This window comes from Triturus cristatus, chromosome 7 (genome assembly GCF_964204655.1).
Source record: "Triturus cristatus chromosome 7, aTriCri1.1, whole genome shotgun sequence".
NCBI classification, from domain to species: domain Eukaryota; kingdom Metazoa; phylum Chordata; class Amphibia; order Caudata; family Salamandridae; genus Triturus; species Triturus cristatus.
Genome location: NC_140590.1, coordinates 384,977,755 through 384,993,343, shown reverse-complemented (window position 1 = coordinate 384,993,343; position 15,589 = coordinate 384,977,755). Strand labels below are relative to the sequence as shown.

The window sequence follows — 15,589 nt, the reverse complement described above, 5'->3', positions numbered from 1 at the left end:
TGCTTTCTGAAATATGCTTGAAAATGCACCATTTGCCTGCTCTTTTTTCAAAATGTTCTCGCAGGGCGGAGAACCACCCCAAACTCCCCTTATGGCTGTCAGGCGCTCGCTCGCCACCGGCCTCTCCCCACAAACTTTTACGCCTTACCACTTTCAAATGTCACCAGCCGCCACTGACTACCTCCCTAGCCCGGCCACATCCATGAAAGCTATCCATCAGTAAACTTATGTTGATAGAAGTTATGAGCCCCCTCCTACTTTATCTGCAATTAATAAAACTCACTTTTCTTAAATATCGAAGCTAAATGACCTTTAATACCAAATTATGGTATTTGCGATTTTTTGATCAATTCAAACGATGCATGATGCCAATATTACATCAAATTATGCACGTTCGTCGAACGTTAAATTACTCGTTTGCAGCATTGTGTATCTCCACCCCTTCCAACCCCTCCTTCCGTTTGTTTTTGCGCTTAGAAGGTGCAAACGTTAGATTTCGGCGGAGGGCTCTGGTTCTGGATGAAAAGGGTCGTGGGAGGGGCTGGTAGGCGGGTGCATTCTTGACACAACGACCCCTTCCCTTCATAAGCAGAGGAAGAGGCCGAGAGACGGACGGACGTCTGGGGTACAGTGCAAACCCTGCAGAAGCCAGGAGGAGGCGGACGACCGAGGCGAGGGAGAGAGAGAGAGAGAGAGCAGGCAGACCGACGCGACCGAGGTGCTGAGATGGAAGACTGGTGGTCAGACTATAGTCAAGGAGAGACCCCCTATTGGGAAGACTCAGACTGGGGTGAAGGAGAGACCCCCGATTGGTGAGTACCTGATTCTCTCAGACGTGCCTCCTACGGCGGCAGCACTGCCTGCAGCTTGTACACATGCCCCGGAATCGGTACTTGTTGTTCATAGTATATATGTACCTCTTAATTGTTTCTAAGCGCTATCAATTGTTGCAGCGGAGGGAAGACATCCTGGAGTTGTACTTGCTCATGCTTTATATACCTCCGTACTGTTTCTAAACACTATTAATTGTTGCAGCTAGAAGAATCGAAGGTAAGTAACCAAAAGTGACTTTCGTAAAATGTCGCCGTGCGTGATGCAGAGGAGCTGGTTTGTGTTCTCTAAGACCCACCAGCTGCATGTATGCGCCAGGCCTTAATACTAATTCAAGGTTCCCATTGATCCAGACACCTCCCACATATCGTAGCCGGCGGCCTATTAAATAGTGCACCGTGTACCTTATTGTCTGGTTGTACTGTGGTTTTCTGTTGCATTCTGTTATGTTGTGCCGTTACCTTGCTTTGTGCGTTATGTTTCCAGCCAATAGCAGCATTTACTGCCGCTCTCTGGGATGATTTGCGCTGCTCCGGCTCTGATCTATTTAAGACACCAACCATTCAGCTCTGGTGTGACTCGGGCCCAGGAGACGAGTCTACAGACCGAGCGTGCAGTGAAACACTTTATTTTTAATATACCGGCGCTGGGCCCCAACCAGGCCTGGACGGATGAGGCCTGCGTGTATCCGCTTTACAACTTTGCACCTTTCCACGGACACCCGCCGGCACGCGGGCGCAGACACACTCACGAGCCGCGGTGTGGCGCACTTCTGAAAGGCGACCCGCGTGAGGGCGCAGCGCCCTCAGACGGGTCATGTGAAAGCTCACCACCCTCGGGCCTGGTCTGCTTCGGTGGGCAGTAGAGTGTCCACATCAGGGCAGTTGGTGAGGGTTGTGGAAGCCTCAGCAGATATATGGCAGCCATTAAAACACATGTCACAGCCTCGTCAAAAATAGTGAGATCAAAGCAGACGAGAGGGGTATGGATGGGACCCGCCACCGTACCCCACTGACGGCACGTGGTTCACCCCTTCTCACACCGCCCCGTAGCCTGTCAGCCCGTAGTTGTTCTTCTGTACATTCGAGAGTAGTGCGCCGAGGTTAGGTGCTTGTTCTTCCGTTCTTTGCCACCATGACCCCCGAGACCTGGGGAAGCAAGGCCCTGACACTGACAGATATCCCCAATATACACCCATGACACACGTGCCCTTACCACGGCCCGGGCCGCGTTTGGGGCATAACGGGGAGAAGCACCAGTTTCATCACACAAGGATATATTAATTTTTGGTAAATACGGTGTGATCGCGCTACATTAAAACTGCAAAAAAAGACAGTGGACATGTGTCAGCCATGTCTTCTGACAAATTGCTCACTTTTTGTAGCCACAGTAAGTAAAGTAAATAGGTGACAATCTTTCTGGGGTACTCGCAGCTAAAGGCTGTGGTAGGGAAACAGAAATGGGGCTCGTTTTTTTAGTATTCTGAAGAGTGATGGAAACAACGGTATGGTGTGGTATATTTTTGTTGTTTGATTGATTAAAACCCTTGCAATAAAACGCACAGTAAAACATTATAACACAAAAAAAATCCCATCCAAATCCATTTTAATAAAAAGTATTGTAAAATTTTCCATCTGCAATTCAAATTAATGAGCACATCCAATAAGCAAAGTAAAGCATATAAACCATAATGTGAGAGAGAGACTCTCGTCTACATACCCATCTGCCCCAAAGCCCTGTGTTCTTTGGAGTACTCTATATAGTTAGCAAAAAGTAGGAATTCTACATTAAAGCCTACCGGCTTAGCAGGTGGGGGCACTGCCGTCGAAACATTGTCCGTGCCACCCACATTACTCAGTTTTGTGTGCCATCCTAAATAGGCTGGAGTGACCGGCAGTGGGCTAGAAACCAAATCTAATTGTTTCTCTTCAACGGTAAAAAAAAGAAAAAACATAATTAAAAAAAAAAGGAACTAAGATGCAATCGTTCCCATCAGCTCCAACTCGTGGCCTGGAAACTCACAACTCCCAGGCCATACTTCGCGCTTGAAGAAAGTATTAAACTTGACATGCTGCCCTCATCCGTTTCGTGGTTAACACACAGCACCACCCTCCTAATATGAACAGCACACATATCATGTGACCGGCAACCAATTGAAATGCTTAGCACCGTGTGAGGGTTAAAGTGCAAATGCTCTTAACAATGTCTTCAAGTGCTTTTGCCTCCCCCAATATGCACACCTTTCGTAGGGGCATTTTAAGGATTTTGGTGTCCCTGGGCAGATGTATTTAAGGGGCCCCTGATTGGACCACATTTGAATTTATGATACAATTGCCGCGCTTTGTGCCCTATTTAGCCAAGTCCCTGACAGTGCAAAGGAACACTGCCCAAATTCAAATATGTGTTTACATTTTTAAAATTCACGGATAGTGACGTGTTTTTTTTGGGGGGAGCTTTATTTAGCATTTTTATGCTTCAAGGATGTTACATTGTCAAAGAGGATTGGTCTTTACGGCAAAGAGCTAGTTTCCTACTAATAATTTGCTATCCCAGACAAAATGTTATTTTATTTACATAAAAAAAGAAATCCCGATTGCTATTTTCCCAGATGCTCCAAGATGCATTAATAGTTATGTAGTGCCCAGGACAACAAAAGGCGTAGAGCAATCCAGTAGCTCTTCAGCAGCATATATTTTGTACTATCCACCAGTTTCGGGAACAGGTTCCTTTTCAAGCCATTCTATTAGTCATGATCTTGACAGTCAGGGGTAAACGAGATGAAATACATTAAATAAGATTAACCTGCATTAAACAACTCTAAATAAAAGTTTCAGATTTGACTAAATGCAACCAATGGCAATGAAGCTCGGTCCCTTTAAGAGGACAAAATACTGACGTCAATCCCGACAGAGTGCGCAGTCAAACACATCTCCTACCATGACTGACACACGTTTGACAGCCACACACACAAGTTATTCGAGTCACAAGGCTTCCGTTTGAAGTTCAAGAAATTGGTTACTAGTTAAACTTATCGAAGATACTGACAGACTTTCAAACTTATGGGTGGCATGGTGGAATGATCATTAATGTGCACATTGTTTTGCAGAAGGTATTAACCACGCCTGCACTGTCTGGTTACAAACGTTCTGAGGTGGGCCAGCTCCTGCAGACGAGACAAATAATTAGAATCTGCGTCCAATTAAAACGAGTGGTTGCAGTGAGGTGACAATATGTATGCGTATCACTGAAATGAGCGCGTGCACACGTGTAATCTTTACATGGACACTTACAACAGTAAGCCCTGTGTGCCTTCGGTGTATGCAGCACAGTGGGGCATATCGCCCAAAACAAACAGACCCTCACACATCTTTGTATAGTAGAAAGGCCACTTTATTTAGAACAGGTAAACTCTCAACTAACTCGGCAAATTTATTTATTTATTTCTCTTTACAATTTAGAATATTAAGCCAAAACCATTTCTAAAATCACATTTCCCCATTTCAAAACTTTAAACCAACCTTCAACTTCTCTGTGTTACCTTTACCATGTCATTCTTATCTTCCCCAGTTTTCCTACCCGTCTTCCTGGGATGCCGGGTAAGACCGCTCCTGCCTCACCCACCCCAAACCTTGCCTTTACCAATGAACATTGCCTAAGAGTAACCTGTCTAATAGTGACATTTTGGTTTTTTTGGGTTGGGAGGGTGGGACTTCGTTATCTTCCTCTCCCCCTCGCTCGCGCTTCCCTACTCCTCGCACACCTGAATAACCTAACTACGCACGCGCGCGCCTCTCTCTAACGCTCCTACGCGGCCCGTTCCATTCGGGCGAACAGCCCCAGGGGGAGACTGTTCCTCTGCTCCCCCTGGGGCCCCCTCGCCCAAAACAAACTGACCCTCACACATCTTTGTATAGTAGAAAGGCCACTTTATTTAGAACAGGTAAACTCTCAACTAATTCGGCAAATTAATTTATTTATTTCCCTTTACAATTTAGAATATTAAGCCAAAACCATTTCTAAAATCACATTTCCCCATTTCAAAACTTTAAACCAACCTTCAACTTCTCTGTGTTACCTTTACCTTGTCATTCTTATCTTCCCCTTTTTTCCTACCCGTCTTCCTGGGATGCCGGGTAAGACCGTCCTGCCTCACCCACCCCAAACATTGCCACCCAGGAAAACCGAAGCGTTTTCCTGTCCCCACCAACCATTGCAGCCGTAACCACCCTTCAGCAATCTTTGCTGTTGCACCACAGGTCAACAGCCAATTCCATTGACAAACAATCCCTGATTTCCAAAAGGTAATATGCCAGGACCAACTCCGACAAATGAACCCCATCCCCTCTGAATAACTGTCCCTCTGTACTGGTGATGTTTCCATGTGACAGATACCTTATGCCCATTCCCGCACAATAGTTCTTCATTTCTTTATTCAGCTTTTTGCGTGCTCTGTCCATTGCCACTTGGTCTCCTCTCGCTTGCCTCCAATGCTGCCGATAAACAAACTCAGTCCATACAACTGTCGCTCCCAACCAGTTGTCCTTGATCACTGCTAGATCTAATTTCATGTTTTTTAACAGCGTAAGACCTGAAAGCGATACGAGATCGTTCTCTCCTAAAAGTATCAACAGCAAATTTGGCGGCCGTCTATCATACCTCAATCTTATGAGAGTTGGGAACAGTTCCTCCCATTTCATGCCGCCTTTTCCATGCCAAAGCAACTCATGTCCTGCACTTGGGAGGCTGAGGCTGCAACCATAAATCTGTCTTTCAGCGAAGAGGCCTGCCCATTTGACAAAGGAATGTCCGATGATCCATACGTGGCGTTTACCGGACAAAGTGCGGATATCACCTAATATAAAATAAAAAGAATTAGCACTCCTTACTAACATTTACTAAATCTACTTGCGTACATAACGTGTACAACACCTGGATTTCTACCTGCCAATTCTTTGAATGGCATCCCACCCTAACCCCAACTTCGCAGCGTCCGTCGCTGCTCCTATTCTGAATGAATGAGTCGCATATTCTGAAGGTGATTCTCCCACTAACACCAAAACCTTTCTCAGCACCCCCAAAAGCTGTGTACTGGTAACATGATGGCCTGACTTATCCACGAAAATATAAGCTGCTGTGGTGGTAATGGATTTGTCCTGAAACCCCTCCCACTCCAAAACTGGGCAACACTCCGCCAGGCCACTTTTATTCAAGAAAACCCAAACACCCCTCCCCAATTGGTCAGTTTTTGAACTTCGTAACCAAATCCGAAGCCTTTGCTGATCACAAATCACTTCGTCATAACGTAGGCCACCTGTCCCTCTGCCCCCAATATTTCTGAAACGCTCCAAAAAAGAGCCAAATCATTGCCAGCCTGAACAATGCTGTCTCATGAGCGCTATAACAACAATGTGGTAACTGTTGCACCAGTCTCTGCAGCAGCTGAAAAGAAATGGGGGCCTAGGCAGCTGCTTTGTTACCCTCCTTCTGCTCAAACCTTTTAACATTCTTAGCACCAAAATGCCGTCAACAGGGTCAAAACCCCAGTGTAACTGTCCGTAAAAGGATACCCCAGCCAGTTTGCCTGCTATGGTATTAGATGACAACCCTTGTTTCGCCAGCCATAAAACAAAGTTTAAGATAAGGTAAGTAAACTGTTGCTTCTTCCACCCCTTGTACATAACTCGTAAATTGTAACCACGCTTGTCTGTAAGATTTCTTTGTGGAGTCCGCTACTGAATTTTCCACGAGCCTTTCAATTGTCAGTTCCCCAACGCCCAGATGCTGTCTGACAGAAGGGTTTTGCTGTCGTCCGCCCCTGGCGCCAGTTCGCGAAAAAGCTGCCAATTAAAACGTGAAAGGGCGTCAGCAATGCAGTTATTTACCCCTGGTATGTGTTTGGCTCTGAACATAATATTCCATTGTAAACTCACCAACATAAACTTCCATAACAAGAGTAACACTCTCACATCTTTGGCTTTTTGATGATTGAGTAGATTCACCACAGACATATTATCAATATTGAACAATACAGATCTATTTTGAAGCTCTTTGCCCCATATGACCAGCGCTACCAAAACCGGAAAAAGTTCTAAAAAGGCGATGCTGCGCTCTTGTGGCCAGTGCACTGGCCACTCCTCCGAGCACCACCGACCGTCCCAAAAGATACCAAAACCTTTGTAACCAGCCGCGTCTGAATATATCTGTACTTGCCAGATGAAACGGTCTTCAATGAAGTGTAACGGCACTCCATGGAAATCCTCCAAGAAAACCAACCATACTCTCAAATCTTCTTTCACCATTTTGGATATGCGGACTCTATGATGTGGCCTCCAGGCGCCCGACAGCGCCATGCCTAAGGCCCGACAAAACGTCCTACCTGCCCTTACTACTCTGCAAGCGAACGTCAAATAGCCCAGTAGGCGCTGAACCTGCCTAAGCTCCAGTTTTGTTTTTTCCAATGTTTCCTCCACACATTCTCGAATTTCACGTACTTTCCCTGCTGGCAGCCTGGCTATTTGTGCTGCCGAGTCTATTTCAATGCCAAGAAATGTTAATCGGAGACCCTACTGTTTAGTCCTGCGCCAATGGCACTCCCAGCTCCTTCATCAATTTGCCAAAAACGTCCAAGGCTGCCTGGCACTGCCCAGTACCTGCCTGACCCATGAAAAGGAAATCATCCAAATAGTGACAGGAGGCTCCGTGCTGGTAACTCTGCGAAAAAACCCAGTGCAGGAAGGTGCTAAATCGCTCAAAGAGGGCGCAAGACACTGCACACCCCATAGGTAACACCTTGTCAAAATAATAGTGCCCTTCAAAATACATTCCCAACAACGGTTGGATGAATCGGGAGGAGCCTAAACGCCGACTTGATATCGCATTTAGCGAGCTGCGCACCTTCCCCAACAAAATTCACCTGCTTCAGGGCCTCGTTAACTGACGTATAAGACACTGCCGTGTCTGCTGGGGCAATAAAATCGTTAATGGAATAGCCTTCTGGCCAAGACAGGTGCTGGATCATTCAAAACTCCCCAGCTGCCTTTTTAGGGATGACCCCAATAGGCGAAATGATCAAATTTGGCAATGGACTCCTCTTGAACGGACCGGCTACTCTGCCCAATGACACCTCTTCAGACAGCTTATCTCGAACTATGTGAGGGAACTCCATTGCTGATTTCAAATTATCTGCCCACCGACCTTCTCTGGGCCCTTGATAACTAATCTTGAAACCCTCCAAAAAAAAAAAAAACAATGTGCTAGCCGCTGTCTTATCATGATATCCTTCCAACCACGGTATCATCGCCTCCAAATTAATTGGCGTAGCCGCCTTTTGGCAGAAATTGTAATGGTGCCCCTCTACCCCTGTCCCCCCATCCCAGCTTGGGCCCTCTCTGCCCACCAGCTGCATTAAATGTGGTGAAGCACTGGGCAATTGCATGTCGCCCCCCACATTGTGAACATTCATGTCGAAAGCGACACGCCTGCCTGGTGCATAATCCCCTATTAAAATTCCAGCAGGCTCCAATCCCAGCCGCCTATCCCCGCCCCGTGGCCCCCGCCCCTGATAGAGCGGGACGTGGTAGAAAGGGCACCGGCAGACCGCTGGCCGTATGAGTAGTCGCCACAGGATTAGCCGAAGCCATCCACTGGAGCCACAATTCTGCGTCTGCCTCACCCCATGGTTTATTTGCTGCCATGCTCATCCTGGCCCTAAATTCCTCATCATAATTGAGCCAGCAATAACCCCCGAACTGCAGCTGAGCTTTCCGAACCACATCTATATATTTAAAAATGGACACTGCTCTCTCAGGGTATTTCTCCGTATATATGCTGGCAAAAATGAGAAACGCAGACGTCCAATTCTCCACGTTACGTGGAACCCTTGGCCGCCTCACCAGCTCCCACTCTTCTTCCTTGGAACCTTCTTTTGCCTGGACCTCCCTGTGTAGTAATTTAAAGATGTCGACAAACTCATGGTCCCAAATTTTCTGTTTCGTCTTTAACAATAAATGTGTACCTAGGGGCATCGCTAAACCCATGTAAGGTAAACGTTTAGCTACCTTACCCACTGCCTGCGATGTGTACCCCCTGTCTTTGCATCGTCGAACTCCCTACTTTGTCCTTGTCCTGTTCAACAACTGAGGCCCCCTCCCCCCTAACCTTACTTGACAGTACCTCTGGCTGACTCGATCCGCTGTGTATATCCCTCAACTGTGGTAAGTCTAAAGGTGAAACCGAAGGGGCCCACACCTCCCACCATGGTGTCGTACCTCTAGGAAGATGTTCTGCTGTCCCTCATGCCCACTGGCCCACACGCTCGACGTCGTTTCTTTTGAGACTCCTCGACTGGCAGGTCCGCACGTGACTTCTGTAAGGTAGAAACATAGGCAGTTGACCCTTTCCCTCCCTCTCCCACCCCTTTTTCCCTTCTGACTTGCTGCAGGACTGCATTGTCTTCCTCTCCAACTTCATCCCAAATCACCTCTTCATCCCCACCCTCTTCTCCATACCCCACATTTTATCTACTACTGCTAGGCAGGGCTCCATCTCCTATCCCTCCGTCAAACAGGCGCCAATCTGGGACACCCATCTGCGCTTGAGCTCTGCGTCTTCGTGAAAAATCCACACTAAACTTCTCTTGCTGAGTCGCTGAATCGCTAGCCACCGCTACCTGTGGCGCTAGTCGAGACCGCTGCTCGCCTTGAGCTACAGTCCGCCCAGAAACAGCTTTTCACCTCCGGGCGCTCTTCCCGCCGGTAGGCTGCTCCGCCACTGGTACCCTCGCAAACGGTGATTTTCTAGCAGCTTCCTTCTCCTGCGCCTCGCCTCTTTGCCCTGAGTGTGGCACCCACACCCATTGCCCTTCATCACACCCTATCTCTGCTACCTGCCTTGGCTCAATTTGACCTGGTGGTAACCTACGCTCCGGAAAAATACTTTCCTCCGTGTCACGCTCTAACCTATGAGAGGGCCAAATATCGCTCTGCCACAAACTCGCACCCAGCTGGTCTACACTATATACCCATTTATCCTGTTCTGCACTGGACTCACCACCTGTCTCAACCACCCGCGCCACAAAATCCACACCTTCTTCCCTTATACCAAACCCTTCACCCCTCACTTGCTGCAACCGTTTTCCCTTGCTACCAGTACCCCCACCAGGCCCTTGCTTATTCCTTTTCTGCGCTGGCCGCAACCTGCCCACCACCTCATCTTGGTCCCCGTCACTCCCTGTGTCTGACGAATAATCCACCAACGGACAGCCTTGTTCCCCCCTAGAGTGCAACGTCATACCCAGCGGTTCTGTCATCTCACTAACCGGTTGGTCCCCCGTTCCCACCTTCGCAACGCTACCTTGCTGCTCCCCGCTGATGAGGCATGGTGCAGTACCCCTCCCCCCACCCCTCCTGCCCCTTACTCTACTCCCTCTGGAAATGAGCCCCTTAAACATTGCCAATGGGGCCCCCCTCCTGCTAACCTCCCGCCCTGTTATGGCACCTTCTACCATCCCCTGAGGCATTGCTATCACCGGGCGCTGTGCAAGGCGTTTTGCCATACCTCTGTCCTCACTGCCATATGCACCTCCGCTCCTGAGGCGCGTGGCTCTTCGTATCCTAGCCTGCTGAGGCAGGCAGGCCGCTACTGCACTCCGCTTGCAGCACGACGCCTCATTGTCCTTCCCCTGGGCGCAGACGCCGCCCTCGCCTCAGCTGACAGCAGGTCTTGTCTCCCTGCCTTCTTCAGTAATTCCACTGCTGCCCTCACTTGCTTGTCGTCCTCCATGTCTCTCCTGCTCCTCCCCGACGATGCTGGTGCTTTTTCCTCCTCAGGGAAACAACCTTTTCCCTCAGCGCTGCCTACGACTTCGTTATCTTCCTCTCCCCCTCGCTCGCGCTTCCCTACTCCTCGCGCACCTGAATAACCTAACTACGCGCGCGAACGCCTCTCTCTAATGCTCCTACGCGGCCCGTTCCATTCGGGCGAACAGCCCTAGGGGGAAACTGTTTCTCCACTCCCCCTCTGGTGCTTTTTCCTCCTCAGGGAAACAACCTTTTCCCTCAGCGCTGCCTATGACTTCGTTATCTTCCTCTCCCCCTCGCTCGCGCTTCCCTACTCCTCGCGCACCTGAATAACCTAACTACGCGCGCGAACGCCTCTCTCTAATGCTCCTACGCGGCCCGTTCCATTCGGGCGAACAGCCCTAGGGGGAAACTGTTTCTCCACTCCCCCTGGGGCCCCCTACTGAACTGCGCAAGATGTGCTGCTGCATGACAAACACAGGTGTCTGGTAGGGGCACGGGATCTGATGACGTGCGATCCTGTGTTGATTTTCATTGGCTTGTGCCAATTGTCCTTTGTAAAGGCTGGCTTCTGATCTGTTAATAGGCTTGTTAGTCCTTCCTTAGTACCTCCTTGTCTTCATTTGTAACCTCCCACGAGGACTAGCCCTTTTACTTCTGTTGTTACACCGTATGTCTTATTTAGTGTGTAAGCACTATTTTCTTTAACAAGTTTCTCCTATTGTGGGCACAACATGCTTTCCTGCAACATTCCGCGCGCCATGCACGCTTTCACTTTCCAAGCAGCCCGGGACAATGGTGGCCGCTTCTTTGAAGTGAAATAGGTCTTGCATTTACAAGAGTTTGAGCGATTGGCATTGTAAATAACAGTGCCTTTTATTTATGTGTAAATTATCAAAACCGATCAATAAAACGCATTGTCATTTACATTGCCAATAGCTTAAACTCTTGCAAATGCAAGACCTATTGCATTGCAAATGCTTGTAAAGCAAAAGTGACCATCTTTCTGGACTACATAGAGTAACGACTGGGTAGGACAGCAAAAATGGGCACATTTTTAGTTTACTGAAATGTGATGGAACCAAAGAAATAATAATAAAAATGTATGTCTGCAAATTTATTGGCCACATTGGAAAAGTGAACTATCCCAGGTTGGGGTGATAATTCATTCACAAATGGAAGCAGCACAAAAACATTATAATTTTTTAGGCATGGGGACATTTAAGTGATGCGCCCAGAATCACAGGACATGTTGAAAGTCAGTAATCCGCATCAGTTACAATTTGCAGCCTAAATCAGTCTTATTTATGAGGTAGTTCAATCTGCGACCTACCTCGAATCAAAATTTTATGAACCAACCAATCAATACATAGATCTGTTCATAAAATTCTTCACTAACTGCAAAAATATTATTTGCAATTTGCTAACCGTTTTTGAGTCCCTTAATTCATACATCTGTTCTTAGGTCTACAACTTAGCTCTGGGTGCCTACTGTATCTTGGTGACTCTTCTTCCGTGGCAGCTCAGCCACAGCTTCTCTGTGATTCTTTTTTTTCTCTATAGGTCCTTTGCCTTTACCCTTAGTTTTCTGTTTCTCTCAGTTTCTCTCCTCAACCCTTTTCCCATTTCCATGGGGCAACTATCTACTCAAACAAACTTTTCACAAAAAATAGACTTGTTTTAAACACGGCTCAGTTTTGTTTAAGGAAAATTGACTAATTTAAAAGCAATCCTAGCCATGGTGGTCTGCTCCTCCATGTTGGTCACATTTTGCTGACCGCAATTGTTCACCTTCACTATAACGTCTCGCATGGTCCACCCTGCATGGAAACTTTGCAGTTCCAAACCACTCAGTGACCTCGTCACCTCCAGGTGTCAAGACAGCCTTGCACCATATACCATTTACAATGTAAGCATTTTTTTTAAAATGCACTTGAATATTACATACACTACCAAGAAACTCAATAGTTTGAATAGTAAAAGTGGCATCATTCTTCTGTTCCTTTATTCATTCTACACCAGTTTGCTGTTTTACCCGTGGTGATGCAGGAACTCCAGGGAGAGCAAGATAGAGCAATGGGGCAGCTGTACTGGATAAATTGACTAAAACCTTATGCAAATAGTTAATGAAGAAAAGCCCATCCCTAAGCAGAACATTTCCTCTAGTTTCAACTTTATGTAGCCACCAAGACGCCTGAACTCGGTTCACTTGAAAATAGGCTAGCACCGTCAATGAAACCTTATCTGCAGGCAGGAAAAACGGAGGCACTGCCTATCCTGAACCATCAATGTCTGATTTACATGGAATATAATGCAGGATTGTCCGGATGTTTTATGGGGTACCAAGTATTTCACATCTTTGACCTTGATTATATTGAATAAATTTATTGACCAACTGCCAGAGCAACTGCGGTTCACCAAAGTGTAATCCAGTCCACTCAGGAAAGCGTGGAGTGTGTCACGGTAGTCATCTAGTCTGCTCCGAACCGTATCAATTCTTGGCTGACTTAGGGTTCATCTTTGCATTTCTCCATGTTGTCAAAGCCTAGGCCTCAATTAACTCTGACGGATTTACGGTATGTAGTTTCTGTGGCCAGCACTGTACTTAGCAAACATCTGATCTGTTGCTGAAAGATAAGTCATGCTGCTATTTGTCTTCATTGGCACCTGAGTGATTCATAAAATTTCACAAAGCGTTTGTCTCAGTGGAAACTTGGCTTTCTTGACTTGTTATGCCTGTCTGTTGGAAAACATATTACAATTCTCCATTTCATCCTTCTCTTCCCCCTTTTCCTGCCTTCATTTTGTGCTGGATCAAATTACAAGGATGAAAAATGAATCCAGGGCCCCAAATCTAGTGGGAGTGCCAACCAGTGGCGACCTCTTGCACAAATTAAGCATTGGTCTGGTCTAGTGTGTGTTGAGTATAAATATAAATGATATTTGTACAAAGATGTATGTTAGGCTTCTGTACACCAGGAACATAAGCATACACAATAAAATCTAATTGTCTTCTTATTGCTGTGCTGTGTGTCTTCTTGAAGGTGTTATTGTGGCGAGTGTGGATACATGGAAGCAGAAGAGGAGAATATCTGCTGCCATCAACACGACTGCATGCTGGAGAACATGAGTGACTACGATGTGAACTGCATTACTTCCCACCCAGCATTTCAGTCTGTGGTGTTAGATCCATTTGTCCTGGAGACGGCCTACTACAGCTACCGAATGACAAATTATAGTCGGGGCAAGCTGTCCATCGGTGAACTGACGTGAGTATGATGCCAACAAATGCAAACAAGAAGTAGTGTATGCTGTGAAGTCTTGGAAGTTAGACATAAGCAAAAATACCCAGACTAACCTCCCTTTGCTGCATGTAGGGTTACCATCTTTTGTTCAAGGCAGACCTAAAGAAGGCGATAATGAACAGTTATTTGTAAAGTGCATTCTCTAATTAAAAAGTTCCCATTTTTGAACTGTGTTGTAAACAGAAATACACTTTTCTGCTATCCCCAGAACCCAAGGCCCTCCTGTCTTCAATCCATTTTGATCTTTTATAATGTAACAAAAACAGCACCAATGAATTGCAATGTAGCAAGCTGGTATCATAATATGCAAGCAACAGTGTGGGCCTTGTGTGTAAAGGCACTATATTCCAATAACACATTCTGGGAACCTATCATTATCGCCCCTAAGATATAAATGTCTAGAAAATCTTTGTCAAATTCTTTCAACGAGTTCCCTGAATACTTCAGGGTCGAATGGACGGCACATTAATGCTATCAAAGAGGATTGTAACTTCTGTATACAGCCCCTACTGTTCTATTTATTTCAGATCTTAAAGTGATCCCAGGTAGCATGGCAGACATCGACTATCCAACCAATATTCAAATGAGCATTGGCAAATCCAATAGCTCTCGCCTATGAAAGGGCTATCAGCTTTGCCAATGTGTTTTAGCTATGTTTGTACACATGCATGACTGAGTTAGAGGCATAGAGGAGAGTGGTGTGGTGTCAGAATGGAATGGTGAAGAGTAGAGAGGAATGGAGTGGCATATAAGTATTTTGCAGGTAAGTATAAAGCCTTTATGTATGTATGTATATGTGTATATATATATATATATATATATTCACTTAAAAAACCATAGGTTTCACACACGTTATAGTTAGAAATTAGCATTTAAAAAACCTTGCAAATTCACTTGAAAAACCATAGGTTTCACACATGTTATAGTTAGCTGGACATTTAACTCGTAAAAAACCAATGAAATTCCCCCGTTATAGTTAGTTCAGATAACTATAACTCGCGCGCCCGCAATCCACTGCTGATGACGTCACATATTCCATCATTCATGACATGGTCAGTGGCATCACTCATGACATCATCCTTGTGATAGAGTGGCGGTCGTGCGAGTTATAGTTATCTGAACTAACTATAACAGGGGAATTTCATTGTTTTTTTACGAGTGAAATGTCCAGCTAACTATAACATGTGTGAAACCTATGGTTTTTTAAGTGAATTTGCAAGGTTTTTTAAATGCTAATTCCTAACTATAACGTGTGTGAAACCTATGGTTTTTTAAGTGAATTTGTACGTTTTTTTAAATGCTAAGTTATGTATGTATCATTATATTTTTTATATATTTATTTTACAATAAACTACCTATGTATATAGTTATAGATTGACTGTATCCTGTAATATGGAATGGCTCGTTGAAATTTTTTTTTTTTAAACGTTTTCCACGGTGCGCGCACCCCGCGATTTTTTAAAAAAAAAATGTTACTTTTTTTTCCAGCCTTCGGGGTCCTTCAGGGACCCCCTGACAAAGGCTAGGGGGTCAGAAACTCTCTACCCTGCCCCCTTTTCACGTTCGCCACCTTCCTTTTTCCCTGTCGCACACAAAACAAACCATGGCGGCCGACACTTCCTGATTTCGACCGATTCGAACGTTGACTGACATGTA

At 46.1% G+C, this 15,589-nt stretch overlaps 1 protein-coding gene across 1 annotated transcript in view; it reads left to right on the top strand.

The window, feature by feature from the left end:
* Positions 1 to 585: 585 nt before the first annotated feature.
* The window catches only part of LOC146809748 (uncharacterized), a 56,052-nt gene continuing 41,048 nt past the window's right edge, over positions 586 to 15,589 (top strand). Inside the window, exons 1-2 of the mRNA XM_085614377.1 lie at positions 586 to 812; positions 13,673 to 13,897. Of these exons, the coding sequence (XP_085470503.1) occupies positions 727 to 812; positions 13,673 to 13,897 (311 nt within the window). The 5' untranslated portion in view covers positions 586 to 726. The remainder of the gene's footprint in view (positions 813 to 13,672; positions 13,898 to 15,589) is intronic.